At 39.5% G+C, this 21,590-nt stretch overlaps 1 protein-coding gene across 5 annotated transcripts; it reads left to right on the forward strand.

Annotated features, from left to right (window-relative positions):
* Positions 1-376: 376 nt before the first annotated feature.
* wnk1a (WNK lysine deficient protein kinase 1a) lies at positions 377-21,249 on the forward strand. Of its 5 annotated transcripts, none has more exons than XM_060884823.1 (24): positions 377-697; positions 2,839-3,948; positions 6,931-7,103; positions 7,300-7,520; positions 9,031-9,188; positions 9,861-9,949; positions 10,038-10,257; positions 10,373-10,664; positions 10,747-10,922; positions 11,036-11,119; positions 11,227-11,337; positions 13,261-13,334; positions 13,527-13,671; positions 13,771-13,887; positions 14,351-14,464; positions 14,544-14,595; positions 14,698-14,838; positions 14,928-15,637; positions 15,738-15,836; positions 15,922-16,337; positions 16,427-16,626; positions 16,706-16,801; positions 16,910-17,079; positions 17,239-21,249. In XM_060884823.1, exons 2-24 carry the CDS (start codon positions 3,205-3,207, stop codon positions 17,524-17,526), a joined length of 4,890 nt encoding a protein of 1,629 aa, XP_060740806.1. In that variant the 5' UTR covers positions 377-697; positions 2,839-3,204; the 3' UTR covers positions 17,527-21,249. The 5 variants fall into 5 exon arrangements, with proteins under 5 accessions (XP_060740806.1, XP_060740809.1, XP_060740810.1 ...); XM_060884826.1 differs by having other exon boundaries at positions 16,709-16,801; XM_060884827.1 differs by having other exon boundaries at positions 11,227-11,328.
* The last annotated feature ends 341 nt before the right edge of the window (positions 21,250-21,590 follow it).

Raw genomic sequence — 21,590 nt, forward strand, 5'->3', positions numbered from 1 at the left:
ACGTATTTTTATAATGAAAACAATATTTCATTATAAACACGATTTCATGTGTTTTAGGGTTATCTTTTAGCAATTTAAAAAAAAAAAAAAAAGGAAATGTCATTTAGGCCTGGAATTAGACACACCTCTTGAGAGACAGCTGTAGATGACATCATTCCCTTATTTACCTTGAGATTGAGAAAGATGAATGCTTCGAAATGTACATATTAAAAAAAAACTTGGTAATATTTAATAACGTTTTGAGTATCTATGTGTTTATCTGCGTATTTTAAAAACCGGCATTCTTGTTCCTTTGTTGTGGTTGCTAATTGTGTTAGTACATTTCCAGTATGTTGTCGTGTTATGCGGTTTTCGTGCAGCAGGAGGCGCTACACTGCGTTAAATGTTATTTTGGGCTGTCTCGGGGGAAGAGAGAGGAGAATGCGGATTGTTCTTTTGCCGGCTGTGTTTTATGGTATCGGACTGAGATGGAAAAACTATAAAACGCCTATTTAAGCCGCCATAATTCCAAATGAAGTCCGTCGAGTGGAAATCGTTCGATTTACTGACGCTGTAATACGGAACGTTGACACGTTTGTGTTGCCATGTACACGTGAATAGAACCGGAATGGAATCTCAAGCTTGCGGTCGCATTTTATTAAGACCGTGGGACTGACTTATTTGCGTCGGTTTCTTCGTTGATCTCCATCTGAACGAGGTAATTAAACTGATAAAGACCTATAACAAAGAATCCGCGTGCATAACCTCAAATCTCGCGAGAAGCCGCGAGGTTTTTAGCACTTTGACATTCGAACTTTGTAATTCTGCCTTTGGGTCTCTGTCGGCTGTTTACGGCGAAAGTGAACAGACCTGTCGCCTATATGGTTTATCTGTACTGTTTAAAGAGGTATCCTGACACGGTAAATTAACTGTAAACGCGTACAGTCGTAGCAGTCTGACTCAAAAACACAAGTCGTTTCAGACGTCGTGTCGAACCCGACAGTTAGCTAGGTGGCTAACGGAGTTTTGTTGGCTCGCGCGCGGCGTACAGACAAGCTGGAGATAATCGAGGATGACGATGCAAGTCTTCTGGGTTAGTCTTAATTTCAATACATCTCATTTAACCGTGTGAAAATCGAATTTGTGTCTCGTAACCGCGTGTATCACGAGTATATTCACGACATTCCGTGTCTCTATGTTTCCAGTTAGCAGCTCTAGCGGTTGGTGTTAGCATTAGTATTAGCATTAGCCAGCTCGCGCTATAGGAGAACAGTAAAGAAAAGCCAAGGCAGTATTGCATTTGTGTACTATAGTAACAATATGTATGTTTTTCTGACAATTGTGTAGTGGATAAAACGGTTCGTTAAATATGAGCGGTTAGTGATAGTCATTCATTGAATGCTAGTCGTTAGCTAGGAGTGCAAGTCTAATTAGCGAGTCTGGCCAAACTCATAACAGTCAGCTGGTTAATGTTGGTTAGGTAAATGTTTATTATGACCACCCTGTTCAGTTTGACTTTTATTGGTGATCGTATTTAAGCGAATGAAGAGCTAGGAAATATAATTTTTTTTAGCCAACACATCCGCTAAGTACATGTCTGTGGATTTGTGATTGCTAGTGTTCTCTAACAGCTGATTCATGTGTCTGGTTCACTAAATGTCTGTGTCCAACTTTTTGCAGTTATAACGTTAGCATGTTTATAATGACTGGGTACTTCATAAAGCTTTCAAACGTCGTTCGACACTAGTTGCTAAGTTCCAATCAGTGTCTATTTTTTTAAAACCCGAGGTGACACTTTGTGTCCTGAAAAGAGAAGAGATTTGTCGTCTAAAAGCCTTTCAGTGTGTTTTAAGTCTTTGAAAAATAGCTAAGCTGTTCTTCTCCTATACCTTATTTTTTGACATGTAACACATTTTTTGACAACTCACTGTACTTCATTCCTCAGCTGATCTTATCTTGCTCTGTTGTCATATCTTGTGATAGCTGCATTTTATGTGAGAATTGTATTTATTTATTTTTTTTAAGTATTATTTGGATGGATGAGCTTTTCAGACATCCGTGAAGTCATATTGCCAGAGGACGTCTGAGTAATTATGAGCAGCTAACAGTTTAAGTGATTTTGATATAAATCACAGAGATGGGTGTGTTTTCTGTTTGTATGCTTTGTCGTCACACAAATTCAGTGGCTACTTGCATATACACCTTGCTTTAATTCAACCTGTCTGTTTCATTGTTTATTATAAGTGCTTGTCTTGGGGCCACGGTTGATCATTAGGGCACATGACTACAACATATGTGCCTGTTTTTGAAACTCATTTAAGATCCCCTTTTAAAGAATTCCTGCATTTTATTGTTTCGAGTTATTACGCTCTGCCAATAAATTGTTTAGTTGTTTTTTTTTGTTTGTTTTGGGTAACAGCCAATAGAAAAGAGATTGTGCTTCCTAGTGAGTTTATACTGAAGAAAATGTGCCAAAATTCCTTTTCGTGTTATGTTTTATCAGCATGATCTTTATAAACATAGTTCTGACCATGTCTCGTATGAAATTAATATTCACATCGATTGTTCTGTAAAAGGAAAAAAGAAAATCTGGTGTAATTTGTTTAAGTACAGTAACACACAGTCTATAAATAATAATACCCTGACAGATTCAGATTACCTCTGATATTCCAGAGATACTACATTTCTAATTGAATTACTTAACTTCTTTATGTTAAACTAAACCAGTTCCAATAAGGCTTTGCTTGCTTAGTCTTGGTCTCTGTAAAGCAGTAATGAGAAAAGCACTGTGTATAAAAAGTACTGTACACTTATGTAGTATGTTTTTTAAACACTAAATTCTACTTTGTGTTGTTACAGTGAAACAGAAGCTCGGATCATATTTGGAACCTTGTGCAACCTTGTGGCTTACAACTGCAAATCAAGTATTACAGCCTGGCCTTTTCATGTCACACCTTATGTTGAACGAACACTACCTATATTTTGGCGTACAATGGATGACCATAGTTTAACAGTTCATGTGCATTATCAGTTTGTGCTAGACTGTGAACTGTTCTCTCCCTGCTTCATTTATAGTGCTCTTCCAGTGCGTTTCTCAAGCCCTTTAGCCCATAAGATCCTTGACTTTATTTGAGCAATCCCCAAAAAACTTTAGTATTTTTCAGTATATTTATTTAAGTATATGGAAGTTATCTAGGTCTGTCTCCTCACTCTGTGAGTGGAGTTATGTCTGAAAGTTTTAGAGAAAAGATGGTCAAGTTCCTGTCCCCTGCTTCAAAGAACTCCAATGGCTCCAATTCAGACACACAGTTGGGTGAACGGATTGGTCCGGAAGTCCGTCGTAGGCACCACACCATGGAGCGGGACTCGAAAGCTGAGCATCGATTTGTTCGGCGCAGTGTTATTTGTGACTCGAACGCCACGGCTTTGGAACTTCCTAGCAAAATTGTTTTCCTGAATGCACCGCTGGAGTTTTCAACTGCACCCACTGATCCTAACGCAGATGAAATTAAAATCACATCTCAGACTGAGAGCACTACGCAGACTGATGGGCCCAATGTTGTTGAGAATGTGGAGGGTGATAAAGATGGCATCCAAGAGCAGATAGTTGCAGAGCAGAGGCCGGTCGTGTCAGCCTGTCCGGTTGTGGAGACAAAGCAAGAACCATGTCTGGATCCAAACAGCAAGACATCGGAGCAGGAGTTAGGCAGTAGCGTAGGCACAAAACAGGAAAATGATAAGGAGGAAGATGAAGACAAGGTGAAGGCTCGTGTAGAGTCAGGGCAACAGCGAGGGGCTGAGAAGAAGGAGCAAGAGGACATAGAGGAGGTGGAGACGAAGGCTGTTGGAACTTCGCCCGATGGACGATTTTTGAAGTTTGACATTGAGATTGGACGTGGTTCATTCAAGACTGTGTATAAAGGATTGGATACAGAGACAACAGTGGAGGTGGCATGGTGTGAATTGCAGGTAAGTCATTTGTTTTATTTTTTTGTATGTCTTAAATGAATGGCACATTTTAAAATATCAATCTATCAATCTAAAAAGTATTTATTCATTTTTAAGGTTGTTTACTCCTACATAATTTTATGTATCTTACGATAATACAACCACCAGGCAAATTGTAGCTCAGTCTTTCTTTCTTGATGGCACCTGAAATCAACTGTGTTAACGTTTATTTTCTGTAGTTTTACTGGAAATGGAGACCATTAATCACAGAACTATATAATGCTGATACTGCAAGCTTGATTCATCAGATAAGTGCTCAAGTAACACTGCAGACCACAGGGCAATATCCTGCTGCTGGAAACATCAGCTTGTGACCCACTTGTTGCTATTTGCCTTTATTGACATCCTGTTTCCTCCTTTCGTTTTAGAAGGTTTAACAGAGGAAATGTAATAGACACTTGCGAGAAGTTGTGCTTTGTGAATGCAACACACTAGTGCACATTGAGAAATTGGGTCAGAGTCTCTTCTCATCGACATGAACAGCAGATCTGTGGCTTGTTATGGCTTGCCTTTGCCCTCTCTGCTCCTCCTTCTAATTGCTGTTGCTGCTGGGTAATGACAGGCCAATGCATGTGGTCACGTGAGCTGCATCTCTGCTGCAAACAGCCTTCAGGTCGAGCCAGTTTGGAAAATGTGCTGAAACAAAAGCTGCAGTATCTATTTCACTCTCACTCTTTTACATGTTCTCTCACACTCTGCTTTCTCCGAGGTTCTTATTTCTTGCACACACTCATCTTTTCTTCCCCTCCCACTCTTTGTCTTTCAGACCTTTTTTTTGTTTGACGTGTCAATTTGTCTACCATTTCCGTTTATATGCAGCATAAAAGTGCACTAAAATAAATAAACGAGCACCAGTATGCAAAATAGATGAACTGCTTGTGCAAAACATGTCATGTGAGATACAAGTTATGGGATGGAAGCATGCCAGTTTGAATAATATTTAAGTCTGAACACCGAAAAAGTTTATAAACAGTTTCACTTCTGTTGTGTTTTGGAGAAGTGATTTTTGTGCTTTCAAAGCAGTTTGGCTTTTAAATAGCTACTGAAAATAAATGTGAAGATATTCTTTATGTTTATAAAATAAATCATTTTGCAACAGTAGACTTGCCTTGAGTAAAAAAACCTTATCTGGTTCTAAGAAAGTATATAACGGCATCTCAAGCTTATCCATATTAAGCTTATTATACATGTTTTAAGAAAGTTAAATATTATAAAATTTAGTATTTGAATAAACATGAACATTAATGCACAAAAAAAATCATTTGCTGGAGAAGTGTAGTTTTATACAGAATGAAAATTAGTTTTCAGGTTTGTTTTATTTACCCATGAGCCTGCTATAGAAAATGATCATATTTAAAAGGTGGCCTGTTTGTTTTTCTATACAATTTGATTTAAGAATAGATTAACTACTTACTAATCAGTGATGTGCAAGGATCTGGACTTGGTACATTAATTATTGTAATTATGAAGAGATGCAGCCTTTATTAAATGTTTATATTTTTCAAATGAATTCTCCTTGTGGGTTGCCGGTGACAAAATACAAAGATAAAATACAGACCAATGCAGCTCAAATGTGCTGTATTGAATAGACACATTCAGTGTTGGTCAAGCAGGGAAAAGACTGGAGTTTCTTTTGGCTGTTTTGCTCACACTAGTCAGCAATGGACCATTTTACAATTCCAAGACCGAGCTTCTGTTTGGCACAGAAGAAAAGCCTTTGGTGGACCATGTCTAGGAAGCAAACGGCTGTGCTTTCTGTTTGTGAAGGATGGCATTACTTTCTCTCCCTAATCAATCTCAGTGATGCTAGACCTGTGAGGTCATATTGAAGTGGAAGATGGTGGATTTCTAATTGTATATTTGCACGGCATTAGTGTAATGTAATGCTTACATCCAATTGCTTGTTTTTTGTAAATCTTTGTTTATGCACATTTTATTATTATTATTTTTTTTTTATAAACTTTGATCCTTATATTCATGCTTCTTCCCTATTATTACTATGCACCAATACACCAAGACAAATTCCTGTACATGTAGACTCTACAGTACCTGGCAATAAACCTAATTCCGATTCTGATAGCACTTTTCGCTGAGTATGTTACACTGCCCTCTGTTGCATGAGCAGCATTTCTAAAGTGTAATGTAATGGTTGGCTTCATGCAACCATCATGCATAGATATTAGCTGTTCTGTTATAAGGAGAAGCTTGGTGGTGGGTAGGAATTGGGAAATGATCAAATAAATGGAAACGTGCAAATCTGATGAGTTAAGATTACCTTAGAATTAACATACAAGGATTTTATAAGTTAATATTTTTGTGTTCATATCCAAATTATTGTCTCTTCTCTATATCATGATCCCTTTTACAAATTTTTTTCAAGTTAAAACCTGTACAAATTCCTCTTCGTTTTTTTTTTTTTTTTAATCAACACTGGTGATCAGCCCAGCAGCATTCCAAGGCTTCAAGCTGAGGAGCTTTTCACATGCACATATTATTTCATGGCTGCTTCAGTGGACCACAAATGTCTGTAGATGTCAGCAGGACATGGTGTAAAGTCGAGCCCTCTCTCCACCTGTTTCCGCTCCCAGCATGCCCACATCTGCATTGTTTCTTCGATTGTTTAACACCATCTTTACAATGGCTTTAATGTTCTGCTTGTAAAATAGAGACAGGGAGTGATACTTTGGGGGATGGTGCTTTTGGAAGATCTCCAGAAGCCGGAGTTTTCTCATTCAGGAATTGCGGGTAACTTCGTGGTGAAAATTGTCATAAGGGATTGCTTAGAGTTGGTGGAAATTTAGCACTATTTCAAGCATGGTTACACTATTCAGATATGTTATATGTGCCAGACCACATACATATTGTGTTGGTAGTATTTGTATAACATTTCCAATGTATTAGACAATTGTACACTTATCTTGCAATGTTTAAAATTCCTTTCAGGACCGTAAGTTGTCCAAGTCAGAGCGACAACGCTTCAAGGAAGAAGCAGGTATGCTGAAGGGCCTGCAGCACCCCAACATTGTGCGCTTCTATGATTCCTGGGAAGCTCCCTGCAAAGGGAAGAAATGTATAGTGCTTGTGACAGAGCTCATGACATCTGGCACCCTAAAGACGTAAGTGAACAATAATTCGTGAAATAATTTGGCAGGAAGAATAAATTGTAAGTCGCTCTGGATAAGGACGTCTGCTGAATGATGAAAATGTAAATGAAATAAATATTATATTGTCAGTATGTTGTCAGCATCCTTGGTTTAAAAAAAAGAAACATCCGGATTTCCCATGCTGATGGTGGCATGTTTTTCTCCGCAGGTATCTGAAGCGGTTTAAGGAGATGAAGATCAAAGTCCTAAGAAGTTGGTGTCGGCAAATCCTGAAAGGTCTTCACTTCCTTCATACGAGGTCTCCTCCTATCATCCACCGTGACCTCAAGTGTGACAACATCTTCATCACTGGGCCCACCGGATCTGTTAAGATCGGTGACCTGGGCCTTGCTACTCTCAAGAGGGCTTCTTTTGCCAAGAGTGTGATAGGTACGACCCTTTAAACTACGATACACAATTTCTCTGTTCTTTTTTCTGTCAACTCGCTTTGCGGGTTTGTTGCCAGGAAGAAGAAAATTTGTCCTCTTCTGAAGTTGCTTTCTCTTCTTTGGCTTCTATAAGTGTGATTTAACATTGTGGCGCGAAGTCAGACCACAGTGTTTCTGTGAGCCCCCAAACCACAGCAAACCAGGGCCCCTGCTTCTCGCTCACGCTGTCTCTCCACACGGGATTCCCCTCCCTCTTCTAGGTCCAAAATTGTTTTGTTAATCATCCTCAGTGTTTTAAGAGGCCCTTATTTCAGGTTCCTCCAGAGAGTAAGTAGTTTCTTAACTCTCTTTTTGTCAGTGATGTGCGTAGTTGTATTGTGGCTTGTCTGCAGGCAAACCTGATCATGGCAAAGGGATAGCACAAAAGCTAGAGGTGAGCCCTGGGCTTTCAGGTACCGTTCTGAATGATCTTTGTCCTGTGGTTTGGATATTGGTGGTCTGTTTCTTCAATGAAATACGTGATGTTGATGCTAATAACTGTCATTTTTCTTTTTCAAGGGTAGATCTTCTGTTTTGAATTTTTTTCTTTCAGTGTGTTAAGATCCAAGCTTTAATCTCTCTCCTCATTTCCTCCCAAATATAGACTTAGAGTCCATTTATCATTTTAGGAAACTTTAGACTCTAACCTCAGATCTCCCTTATTCTACTTTAAGGATTATTTAGTGTACTGCGGTAAATGCAGAAAATGGGCCTGGTAAGTCAACCAGTACAAAGTGACACATTACAAATCTAAATCAATTCCAAATATAAGTTTTTCTGTGTGAGGTCTTTGTTTTATTGGCAGTTTTTTTTACTGCATAAACTAGTGTGCAGAACCGCACTAATCAGTGACTAGCTATGGAATATTTTATGCTTAGCATTTTTATTTGCTCTTCCTTCTTACAGGCATCAGAAAGGTAAGTACATTTAGGGGGATTTGCAACAGGGTAACATTTGTTCGTAAGAGTTCTTTCCATAGCTTGGATTTTAGCTTCCTGTAAAATTATCAGTCCTGGGCTACTGACTGACCATTGACTCACCCCCCCAATATTTCCTAGTAATCTATTTGGCTAACACTTAACATTGTCTTAAACGTGGCTTTTGTAAACATCACTAAATGCCTAACACATTTACTGTAATGCCCAGTCGCCCCTTCTGTAGACTGAGCTTGAATTCTTTGGTCAGTCCAGGCCTTTTGGTAGGTTCTGTACTCTAGTTTTGTTTCCATAGCTCTGCCCTAAAGGCCTTACACTGAGAAACTTGGGCTTCTTATCATGACGGTGTAACTGAGAACAGTTTATCCCCCCTCCTCCTCTTTTTCGCTTTCTATCCCTTTTTCGCTCTTCCTTCTCCCTCTCTCTTTTCTCACAGGATTTGGAGGAGGTCGACTTCACCTTCCTCTTTCCTCTTCCAAAGGGAGGGTGTTATAGGGAAATGAGAGAGAGAGTTCTGAACCGTTCTTTTGATTTAAGGTACCCCTGAGTTCATGGCGCCTGAGATGTATGAGGAGAAGTATGACGAGTCAGTGGATGTCTATGCCTTTGGGATGTGTATGCTGGAGATGGCTACTTCTGAGTACCCGTACTCCGAGTGCCAGAATGCGGCACAGATCTATCGCAGAGTGACCAGCGTAAGTGCTCAACTTTTTGCCGGAAGAGAGGGCCATGTGAGCTCGCCCTCCTCCCCTCTCCTTCGCTCCATTCTTATAAATCTTCCCCTTTTTGGCCTTTTATGAGGCATTTTCTTCACTCTTTTTTCCCCCTCTATGAGTGGTAAGTTGTGTTTTCAAGAATTCCAGACTAGGTACGTGCATCACCATATACCGAAACCCGAAGTGACCTCAATATTTTCTTTAACATTTTCTTAGTGGGTCTACAGAACAGGTTATATAATTTTTTCTAATTATACACACACACACACACACACGCACACACGCATACATACAAAATCAGGTAAAATAGTGGTAATAAAACGTTTCGATACCTTTTTTTTTATAAATGAAATAAATGTCTAAAGCATTAAATTGTACAGAAGATACCAGTAGAGAAGTGATTGCAACCAGAAATATTCTGTCTATTACCACTTGTAGTCTACATAAACTAAATGCTTTTATTTAAAATGCCGGTACTGGAAAATGGTTCAACGTCTACATTGTTTGTAATGTACATATAGTATTAATTGACTTTAATATTTAAAGTGACATCGTAGACGATTTATTAACAATAAAAGGTAGTAATTCTGAGTTTGATTCTGTTTGCAGGCTCTGTATGATTTGGATGCTTTCTGTGTTCTGATTTTATAGGGAGTGAAGCCTGCCAGTTTTGATAAGGTAGCCTTTCCTGAAGTCAAAGAAATCATCGAAGGATGCATTCGTCAAAACAAAGACGAGAGGTTTGTTGAACAAATTCACAACAAATGAACTCTTCTTAAACACGTTTTATGTCTCTTTCTTACATGTCTATTTTTTTCCTTCTTCCAGATATTCCATCAAGGACCTGCTGAACCACGCCTTTTTTCAGGAAGAAACAGGGGTTCGCGTTGAGCTTGCTGAAGAGGATGATGGTGAAATGGTGGCTATCAAACTATGGCTGCGCATTGAGGATGTTAAGAAGCTCAAAGGGAAATACAAGGATAACGAGGCCATTGAGTTTTCCTTTGACCTCCACAAAGATGTCCCAGAGGATGTGGCACAGGAGATGGTAGAAAAACTCATTGCACCTACTGTTTTCTCCCCTTACTGACTTGTCCTTATGGTTTAGCTTTCTAGTTTCCCAGGAAAAAAGTTTTTCTTTTTATTTCTCAATTACTTTTCAGGTTGACTCAGGCTATGTGTGTGAGGGTGATCATAAGACCATAGCCAAGGCTGTGAAGGACCGTGTGGCTCTGATCTGTAGGAAGAGGGAACAGCGGAAGCTTGTGCGGGAAGAACAGGAGAAGAGGAAGCAGGAAGAGGAAAGGGGTCAGCAGCCTCCCAGTGAGCCAATTCCTGCTGACTCCTCCACCACAAAGCCTCACACGTCGACTTTGACACCAGTTCCCATAGAGACAGAGGAGACAGAGGGGGAGCAGCACCACCTGCAACAGCAGCCTGGAGTGTCTGTTTCATGTAAGCAATATAGTAAAATAATTTTATTACGTCATTTGTAACGGCTGGGTCATGATCTATTATTTATTTGTATATCCTGCAGCTGTAGGTGGTATAGAGGGCCAGTATTCACTGATTGCATCCGAGTCTCATCCTGTTCAGCCGGTGCTGCCTACTTATAGCTCTATGCAGCCTGAGCAACACCCTCAGACCTCTGCCACACAACACAGCTCTCATTCCCAACTTCCTCAGCAGCATGCTGTCCACCTACATGGTCTGGTGGGTCATCATTGAGATTGTTTGTTTGTTTTTCAGCAGGATTATAAACCATTGTAAATAATCGGTTATTTGCAAAGCTTGGTTTTTGGTTTCATGTCTGTTGTGTTATTTAGCAGCCACATGTTCCATCCTCACAAGGAAGCAGTACTCAACCTTTGATTCCTGTATCCCATACTGAATATATTGCTCCACAACAGGTACTCCTCATGTCTGCAGACACTCTGATACTGAACATGTATTGCTCAGATTTGAGAGAATTAGATTTCAAACTCCAACCATCTGTTTGTTTTTTTTGGTTGGACAGACCACTTCTGTTCAGCCTAGCACCTCCCAACAGCCTAACCAGCCCCTGATGGACACTGCACCACAGAGCTCAACTCATCCACCACCACCACACAGTTCTCAGGTGACCCAGGTACACCCCAGGCCATTTTCACTGCACATTCAGAATCCAAAATCTTAGAGTTGTAAATTTTTCCCTTCCATTATCAGAGACACCTGGAATAAACACTAACCATAAAACAACCTGGTTATGATGGTTATCTGATGGTAATCGTTATGATGCACAACCATACCAGTGTTAGTCATTATGGTAGAAGTACTTGGATTAATCTCACTATCTAAACAAGAACATCTTACAGTTGGTACAAAATTCAGCTGCTAGAATTCTGACCAGGACCAGTGCAAGGGAGCACATCACACCTACCCTGGAAAAATTGCACTGGCTTCCTGTTAGTTTTCGTATTGATTTTTAAAATTCTCATGCTCACTTATAAGGCTTTGAATAATTTGTCCCCTCAATATTTGTGTGAGCTGTTAACCACCTATATTCCTACACGTGCTCTATGCTCTTCTGAAGCTGGTCTTCTAACTGTCCAAACAACACGGCTAAAAACTATGGAACTACAGTATGGGTGATCGGTCTTTTTGTTCTTTGGCTCCCACATTGTGGAATTCCCTGCTCTCAGAGATTACATTTTCATTTACAGTTTTTGTCAGACGCCCTTATCCAGAGCGACGTACATAAGAGCTTAAATCTCTATCATTGGATACATTAATGCTGGTTCACTAGGTTACATACTTAAGATACCATGAGTTTAAAACATTGTTCGAAGTTACAATGAAAAAGTTTCAAAGGTTTTTTTTTTTTTTTTTTAAATACAAAAAATAGGGAACGAAGTGCTAGTGGAAGTGAGATTAGGAATGCAGAATCCCTGGGTATTTTTAAATCCCACCTTAAAACTTACTTTTTTAGGGTAGCTTTTATGTGATTTCTTTGTTATTTATTGGGTTTTTATTTTTTGTATGGTTAGTTTTAGTGCCTGTAATGTTGTGTATCTTTTATTTTCATCTTTTTATGTCCAGCGCTTTGAGATGCTACTTTTAAAGGCACTATACAAAATAGTTGTTATTATTATTCAAATTATCCTCATAATCACTATCTATTATAAGTGAAAACAGTTCCATTTAAAGATTTTTCCCATGTTATATAAAGTCATAGCACTACAAAAAAGCATTACTTTGTTTGTCCCAGTTTCCTATGTTACTATGTGGCACCAAAAAACCCAGATTCAACTGGGAATTTTTGGTAGTTCACCAGCAGGTATTGAAAACATGCATTTCCAGTTTTTTTGTGCTGAAGGTTTTGGTACTTACATATGTCCCTTAAAGTGTAGGTGCTTTCTCTACTTTCACCTACATATAAAAGCCATTTAACTTCTGCTTACATAGTTCTTCATTTCCCTACCTTTCTCAGTGTTCCCCTTTCTTTTTGATGCCATAATACATACTCATTTTATGTGCTATTTCACTGGAACTTCATATTTGATGTCTTCCCATATGTTACATGTGTATTCTTTTCCATTTAATTCTTATGCATTAACAAAAACTGTCAACAGTGTCTTACATTGGTGTTCATATCTTCAGTCTTCTTTACTCATTGAACATGCCATAACTTCTTCAGCCTTTTCTATTACTAACTTCTTCATTCTTCTCGTGTTTTTTGCATTCCCGACCTTTCTTCCATGCTGGCTGCCAGATATGGCTAAATCAACTCAGCCCTCCTGTTTTCTCTCCACCTCCAAATGCTGAACATCTGTATTTCTTATATCAGGGCTCTCGGTTACTCCGGGTGCGTAGTAGAAGGGTCTGTTTCCCCCCCAAAGAAAGGGTGCCATCTTTCCTTCAAGCTTTCATTTGAAAAGTTATAGTTAGAGGACTGATCATAAAGTATTTAACTCTACCTGTGTCTTACAAGTAGCTAATGAGTTTATTCCATTTTGTGATAACCTGATAAATGACTAAGGTAAATTTTAAGAATGTTGCTTTTTATTTTTAGGCTCCTCTAAGTGTTTCCCAGTCTCCAGATCAGACTCAAACACAGGCCCTGCTGATTCCACCATCTGCAGAGAGGTATGTCTTAAGGAAAAAGTGTTTAAAGGTTACCTTTTTTAAAAAAAAAAACCCAAAGCTAGTCATGCTTCAATGCTAAATGCCACCTGGAAGGTTTTATGCATTATCTGCATTCATTATGCTGTACGTTTTGAAGTTTTCGGCTCCATCTGAATAACCTATCTGAGATATTGTTGTTATTCTTTATTTCAGTGGCCTGTCAGATGCAGCTTCAGGGTTGAGCGATGGGAATGAGAGCAAGCAGGAGGCTAGTTCCACAAAGCGCCACCAGCGTCGCTCAGTCCGTAGTCGTTCACGTCAAGACAAGTCTGCCAAGCCCAAGCTTGTTGTGCTTAATGTAAGAGATATCAAGTTCTTTTTGCTGTTAGTAGATTTTCAAGGAAATGTAACCTCCTCAAATCCCTTATCATGTTTGTATTTGTAATTTGTGTTTTAGATTTCCAATATTGGTGACCGAGTGGCTGAATGCCAGCTAGAAACCCACAACAGGAAAATGGTGACGTTTAAGTTTGATCTGGATGGGGACAACCCTGAAGAAATTGCACACATCATGGTAGCCTTTTTTTCTTTTCAGTGGTCATCACTGTAAAAATATGGAGTTGTTAATTTGTTTTTCTTTTCTTAATGTCTCGACGCAAAAAACTGCAAACTAGGTAGCGAGTACAAATAGTGCCAGACTAGTGCAAGATTCACAGACATTCTGAAATCACTTTAACCTGTCTTAAGAATATACGGGGGAAAGTATGTTTGAACACAATGTCTTTAAGATAAAATTAAAAGTGTGGAGGGAAATTAGTATAAAGTATTTAATGAAATGCATCAGTGTAGTAGTTCCATTATGACCTGAAAACATTGTTTTGCTCTTCACAATTTCTTCTGATCCCTGCTCAGTCCCTCATTGATTATAATTCACTTTTCCTTTCCATCAAGTTGGACTTCACTCAACAATTTCAACTGTTTTTGTGGCAATATGCAATACTTTTAGGTTAAAAAAAATGATTTTGCTGTGCATTCAGGTCGAGAGTAACTTCATTCTGGAGAGTGAGCGTGAGTCCTTTATAGATCAGGTGCAAGAGGTTATAGACATGGCAGATGAGAAAAGAGAAGCTGCTAAAGACGGCTATTCTCAGGTAACGAATACTCAAAATTTTAACCAACACTCATGGTAACAAGTATGGGCAAGTTTATTAACATTAGTGTTTAATATAGGTGATAAATGATGCAAAACAAGTACCTGATTTATCGAGTCCAATTCTGCCAGGTAAGCGCAATTTATCAGAAGTTTTTAGATTAACTTTTATATTGTATCACAACTTTCTTTTTAACAATGACTTTTTATTTTTAAATCTACTTTTCTTAACAGGCCTGCCACCCAGCATGGCTGCACAGGTGGTGCACTCAGCAGGGCGGCGTTTCATTGTCAGCCCTGTACCAGAATCCCGACTTCGAGAGTCATTTTTTGGCCCTCCATCAGCTAGCACATCATTTGGAGATGAACTAGCAGGTGAGTCATTTCTTCTGAAAAAGAGACGAGGATCTTGCATTGGTATATAATATGCATTTGACTGAGCTACTTTTTTTCCCTCATTTTAGTGTCTGATCCTGCCCCAGCTAACTATACACAACAGGGGCAAACCATTCTGTCTCCCAACACCAGTCAGCCCTCAGTATTACCCCCTCAACCTGTATACCCAGGCTCAGTTGCAGTTGCTCAAAGCACCTCTGTAAATGTGCCTGTTGGTTCCACTTCCCCATCTACTTCTGCCCAAATACCCCAGACAGGCAGGATATCTCCTTCCCTTGCCCCATCAGATCAGCCCATTACTCCACGTCGTACCTCTCTTCCCACTCCAACTATTCCCTACCAGCTTCCTGAGAGCAGCATAACTGTTCCAACCTCTACTTCAGAACAGCTGACTCCTGGCCCCAGTTCTACCCCCACACCTCTACCTGTAGTTGTTGGGGAGAGTGAGGGGGAGATGCAGGGAAAATCTCCAGGCATCGAGGATATCCAGGCACTGGACAAGAAGCTTCGTTCTCTTTTCCATGATCAGAGTTCGTCCTCTGGCTCCTCAGCCCAGCCTGATCCATCAGATGTGGCCCCTACCTCCTCACCTCCCAACACCATCAGTTCTCCACCGCCTGGCCTGGCATCGACTGCAGGCCATGTGACACCATCTAGCTTGTCTTTGAGCTCCAGTGGGCACTTTGCTCCTGGCATGTTTGCCTCTCAAAGCCAAGGAGGTTCAGTTACTGTACAGGTGCAAACTAGTCAAGTTGATACTGGTGTAGCAAGACTGCAGGTAGGCACTCTTGTATTTTTCAGGATTATGCTGGTGACCTTGTTATGATGCATTATTTTTAACTGATTTTTATTCTCTTTTTTTTTTCTCCAAAACTTAGAATTCTGTTATTGGACCCCAAGACTGCCTGACCACTGTAGAGAACAACCAACCCGTGATGCCATCAACTAGTGAAGGTTTCAGACGTGGTCGATTTCAGGTAGTGAGAAACAATCCTGTCTTTTGGTTAATTTAACTTTTCAAAAGTCAGATATAAAGAGGCTTTTTAAATAATCTTCATTTAGGTTTCTGTGTCCACTGATGAAGCCGTGGAAAGTGCCTCTTGCCAGATTACCATGCCGTCATCTTCATCTATAACTACTTCTTCGTCTACATCCTCAACATCCTCAGCAGGCTCAAGCCCTGAAAATACCGTTCATAAGTATCAAACCCTGCCAAGCCCCGGGCATGACCCTTCTTCTGCACCTACTCCTTTTCCTTCTACTACATTTGGGCGCTTTCAGGTGACCTCAGATGTCAAAGTTGGACGTTTCTCAGTTACTCCAGCTACAAAAGAGGATGCAGACACAAAAGAAGAGGAAGATGTTGGTGTATCCAGTGTATCCACAGTCCAACCTAACTCCCAGTGCTTCTTAAGCAGCGATGACTCTGAGCCAGAGGATGAAGCCTTTAAGAAAGCGATCAGACAGCTCAGGGAGAGGTAGGGGGAGTTCAGAGAATCTTCAGATTTTTAATCCTTCTGATCCTTTTGATTCTGTATTTTATTCACCATTTTTTCCCTTCTAACAGGCATATGACTGAGATCCAGGCCTTGCAGTCTAAGCAAAAGAAGGAGATTGATGTGCTGTATTCAAGGATGGGCAAAACGCGTCCCACTATAGTGGCGTCCTCGCCTGTAGCTCTGGCAGGAAGCAGACGTAGGCTCACCAAAAGCAAGAGCAACAAATCCAGCCGCAGTGGCAGCATCCACAGCAGTCCTCATCAGCAAGGTATACCAAGTTAATTTTACACTAGATAGTCACAATGCAAAACTCCACTGTTTTTGAAAACCCTTTCCCGTGTTTGTAGTAGATAGACGAAACAAACAGGCTTCAGTCAGACAGTTGACAGAAGGACAGGTTCCAGATCTTCCGGATACACTTGCTCAGGATGTTCAGACAGAAGGTAAAAGTTTTCATTATTTTTTTGAGGGGTTGTTGAACCTGTATTTCTTATTAATCACAGGACTCATTTTTTCTTTTTTTGTGGTGTTTTTCTTACTGACCATTATAGGGCCCACCATGACAAATAAAGAAGAAAATGTGTCAAGTCAAGCTGCTAACCTTCCACGAAAAGGCACATTTACAGATGACCTCCACCAGCTGGTGGATGATTTTGCTCGGGACGCCATGAGCCACTCACAGGTCAAAAAGAATAGTAAACAAAATTCACAAAGCCTTGATGTAAGCAGCATTAACCACATTTCACATTTAATAGTTGTATAAAGTCTTTACATTGTAATTGTAAACATGAATTAGTCTTTTTGATATCTGTAAACTATAAAATGCTTTACCTTTTTAAACTTGGGATTATTTTGTGAGCAGACTTTTTTTCTTTTATAGACAATTCCTCGTAAGTTCTCTGCACCAGGACAGCTGTGCTCCATGGGTGGTCCTATATGTGCTCCTTGCTCCAACACTTCTGCTGGAAGGAAAGGTTCATTGTGCTTGACATCTCAGCAGCACACCTACCCTTGTGCCCCTTATGTTCACACACAGTGGCCAGCAGCAAATGCAACAAGCTTGTTACAGCCTACAACCACAAATGCTCTCCAGCCAGGTTTCCCTGCAGGAGCTCCCAAAGCAGGAAATAATGGTGGAAACAATGTGCGGACCACTCATGCAAGCTGAAATAAAGGGATGTCACAAGGCACATGGATTTAACTTAATTGTCTGTGAATGGTTTTCAATCACCTATAACCAAATTTTAGTTCCAGCCTAGACTTAATCTCTGTCTAGCAAACCACCTTTACAGGAGGCAGCATAGTACAGTAAACAGGAGTATACGCTGAAACCTCTGAAGCTAGTCTCTATTTTAATCTGTGGGGAAAATGTAACTAGACTGTTTACAGTAAACAGCAGCTAGAAAGCCTGTGAGGGTCTCATTCTGTGACTTGGTTAGTATTGTTGTGAATTTTTTTCCAGAGAAGACCAGGAGACTTGGATTTCCTTGTACAGTAGTCTTTATTGTAGAGACATGATGAACACGAACGAGTCTTCAAGTCAGAACGTACTGGCACGGGTGCTGCAGTCATTAAGTCTGACTTAAAGATGTAATGCATTGTAATTATACACATTTTAGGGGGCAGTCCCTTCAGATAGAAACAAAACACTCGGGTGACAACCAAAGCATGGAAATATGTAATCACCCACCCTTAATCTCATTAACATGAGTCGTACTCGGACCACTTCATTATCATAGGAATGAGTTCACCTCTTATGCTCGGCATTCCTTCGTGACTCAGACTTTGAAACAAATGGCCACCTTAAACAATGTGACAAATGGCACAAAGAGATGGGTGATATCCTGAGTTACATTGCCATTTCCTTTCATATTAATGTGAGACAGGAACCACAAGCCTAATGTAAAGTTTGAATTTCACTAGCATTGTCAATTGATTTGGCTTCTACATGATACACAAATATATACTAGAAATAAAACAAGGACTTATTTTCCTACAATTTACCCCATTGAGAGTTTTAATAACTCTCACAAAAGATTTGTCAGTAATAACAAAAAAAAAAGTCTTTAGGACTTTAACATAGAGCCAGTATTTTTGCAACTTTAGAGAAATACTTTTTTCTTTTTTTGGTGTCCCTTAATGTGATTTAACTTTAATAGTTCTTTGTTGTTTTCTGAAGTCCATAGCTTCTGCTGTGCACATTGTAGCTTGATATATGATGTCGATTTTGTCTTCAGGTAAATGAAGACAGGAAGAATTGTTGTTGTCTGCCAGTCCTGAGCTGTAGATCTGCAGATGTCTTCAAATGTCAGTGCTTTGGTGCAACTGTTGCCTTGGTTGTCAATGTTTTCCAGTCGTTGTATCTGTACTGGTCTGTGTGCCCTAGTCTATCCCTGCAGGTGGTGGAACTTCTTTACAGTGTGAGACATGGGTCCAAGTTCCTTTTCCTTTACATAGTAGCATTCTGCCAACTTCCTTCACTACTTCCCCTTAAAATGTGTCCTGTTTGCTCTCTCTGCTTGACCTGATGCTTGTGGCCTATATGGACAATGAAGATTCCACTTCATTTTAAGCATTCAGGCAACTTTCAATTTATCTACAACTACCAAGACATCAGTCTTTCCCTTACATGGGGGCATTGAGATGTAATCTATTTGTAAGTGTCTAAAAGGCCCTGGTGGAGCTGGCTTTTTCTGCGCACAGCTAGGGACTTTGGCCCGATAATATTCTTCAGTATCCTAAGGACCCCTTCTCGAAAGTTTGAAATCAGAAGTATTCACAGTAATTCCTAAACAATTCTTCCCTGATCAACGGAGGATAACACAAATTTTTAACTCTTCCCTGATAAAGCAGAGGATAACCACATGTGTACTGGTCTGTAGGTTCTTTGGATAGAGTGACACTCACTTTGCAATGGTGCAATGTTTTGAGTAACTTTGGTGAGATGAGAAGCTCTTGTCTGGGTCACGGCACCATCTGTTGTGAACTTTTTCCAGAGAAGATCAGGAGACTTGGATTTCCTTGTACAATAGTCTTTATAGTAGACACACGATGAACACGAGTCTTCATGGCAGAACCTACTGGCACGGGCGCTGCAGTCATCAAGTCTGGCAAAGTTGTAATGCGTTGCAATTACACACATTTTAGGGGGTAGTCCCATCAGATTGTCAACCGAGTGTTTTGTTTCTATCAAAGCATTAAAGGATGTAACAGCCCCACACCAAATCCTGGAATTTCACCCACCCTTAGTCCCATTAACATGAATGAGTTCACCTCTTTTGCTTGGCATTCCTTCTTGACTCAGACCGTGAAACAAATGGCCACCTTAAACAATGGGACAAATGTCAATATATCCGAGGGATGTGTTATAGGACAATAAGACCTTGGGCCTTACAGGGTGGATGTGTACAAATTTATGGACAGTGCTAGATTAAGACAAAACTAAAGCTTAAATGGCCTTAATTACTAAGCATTGGTCTCTTTAAATGGGGATGCATGGATGTCATGCTTTATAATGTAAAAAAAGTTCTTAGTATGCAGCTAAATGGTAAACATTTTCTTAAGCAGCTTGCCGTTTAGCTTAAATGTGTCCTTATCTACACTGTATAGTAATTAAAACCAGCGTGATGAGTTTGGATTATAAATGCTGCCAGTACAAATCTTCTGTACCTAAGATAGACAGCAATAAATGGGATGAATAAAGTAAGTTTGTGGCAAGATGGAGCAAGGAAAAGCTTTGGTTTGGTTGAAACCGAGATTCAGGTTTAAATCATAAAGTTATTGCATAGTCATGTAGTGAGGGGACCTGCTTGTTTTTAAATATCGAAACGTTAAATGTTTATCAAAAAAATCTTCAAAAATCTTAGAATTTGACCTAAAACCAGATGTGCAATATATGAAGGTTAAATAAGCAGGGTGATGGAGCACTTGACAAACCTTACACCTTTTTCCATTCTAAGTATTTGCATTGTGACTTTTGTATGTGATTGTATTTGACTATACATCAACTCCTACTGTAAGTAGATGGATGTATCGAGGGCATGTGGGTTGTAGGCGTTCTGCAGTGGCTACAGCCTGTAGCTTTCTGCAGATCCCTGGACTGCATGCTTATGGGGTGCCTTCTTAAATGATTTTATTTGATGTGCTAGCATTGATGCACAGGTATCCCCTATATAATGAATTTTCTCTCAATCTAATTGTCCACACTGGCTATTACTATAGTGCTCAAATTGGTAGAAAGTTCTCTTGGATGAAAAAATCAATCACCGTATATAGATATGTTGCTGTGAAGTAAATTAACAATATATCTAAAAATTTACTTGCTGCAGATTACAGTATTGCACAATTTGTCTTTATACTCTCAATACCACTCTCCTAAACATAATTATTATACTAAGCCACAAACACAGTGCCATTCCCACACAGAAGTGATTTTCTCTCACCTCTGAAATGATTCGCTCGACTTCTCTAGAGAAGGAAAAACGTTACTGCAATGCAGAATATGCACCGTTTTAAAAGGTTAAGCAGGCTCTGGAGGCTGATGTTACTTTTGATACTTGAGTGCATAAATTTTTCTAAACCTTTTCTTTAATCATATTTTCATAACCACTTGGTTGGTCACAACTGTTTTTAAAGTACCACTCTCACACAAATCCAGCTATAATACTTGCATTGTTCTCAATACTGCATGTGTTTAACCCGGAATATTTCAACTGTTTATTAAATCAGCATTAAACTTTTAGGTTAGAAAAAAAGGTAATATTGCTAAAGCATCGATTCTCAGTTTTGTTTCATGTCTTTTTTGGTGATTATATTGATGGTTGTGTTAATCTTGTTTTGTTTTTTTTAAGTGTATATACACCAGAGATGAATTAAAACATTTTGGAAATGTTTTGGAATCTGGTCTTTGTTTCTCGCCACACAATTCCATAATTTTACAAAGCCAATAAGTTTATAATCATTCTATATACTGTTATACTATTATTTACCCTCATCAGTTAATTTTAATAGAAACACTTTTGCCATTGTGCAAGCATGGGACTCTGTATTTTGAGTTCAGAAGAATTGGTTAAAAATAAAAAATAAAAAAGTGGCTACAATAACTCAACCACTCTACAACTTTGGTGAGCAGAAAAGTATCTGGGAATATAGATATTTAAAACCTTGATGTGGATGGGCTACATCTGCCTCAAGACCACATCTGGTTCTGCTCCTGTCAGATGGAGCCTTTTT

The sequence above is a fragment of the Tachysurus vachellii genome, chromosome 13 (genome assembly GCF_030014155.1).
Source record: "Tachysurus vachellii isolate PV-2020 chromosome 13, HZAU_Pvac_v1, whole genome shotgun sequence".
NCBI classification, from domain to species: domain Eukaryota; kingdom Metazoa; phylum Chordata; class Actinopteri; order Siluriformes; family Bagridae; genus Tachysurus; species Tachysurus vachellii.

What these genes read in the sequence shown, in the direction of transcription:
- wnk1a (XM_060884823.1), top strand. Translation starts at nt 3,205, where the DNA reads ATGTCTGAAAGTTTTAGAGAAAAGATGGTCAAGTTCCTGTCCCCTGCT. An exon ending in TCTATCGCAGAGTGACCAGC is followed by an intron (nt 9,189 to 9,860) that starts GTAAGTGCTCAA and finishes CTGATTTTATAG; the next exon opens with GGAGTGAAGCCTGCCAGTTT. An exon ending in CCAAGCTTGTTGTGCTTAAT is followed by an intron (nt 13,672 to 13,770) that starts GTAAGAGATATC and finishes TTTGTGTTTTAG; the next exon opens with ATTTCCAATATTGGTGACCG.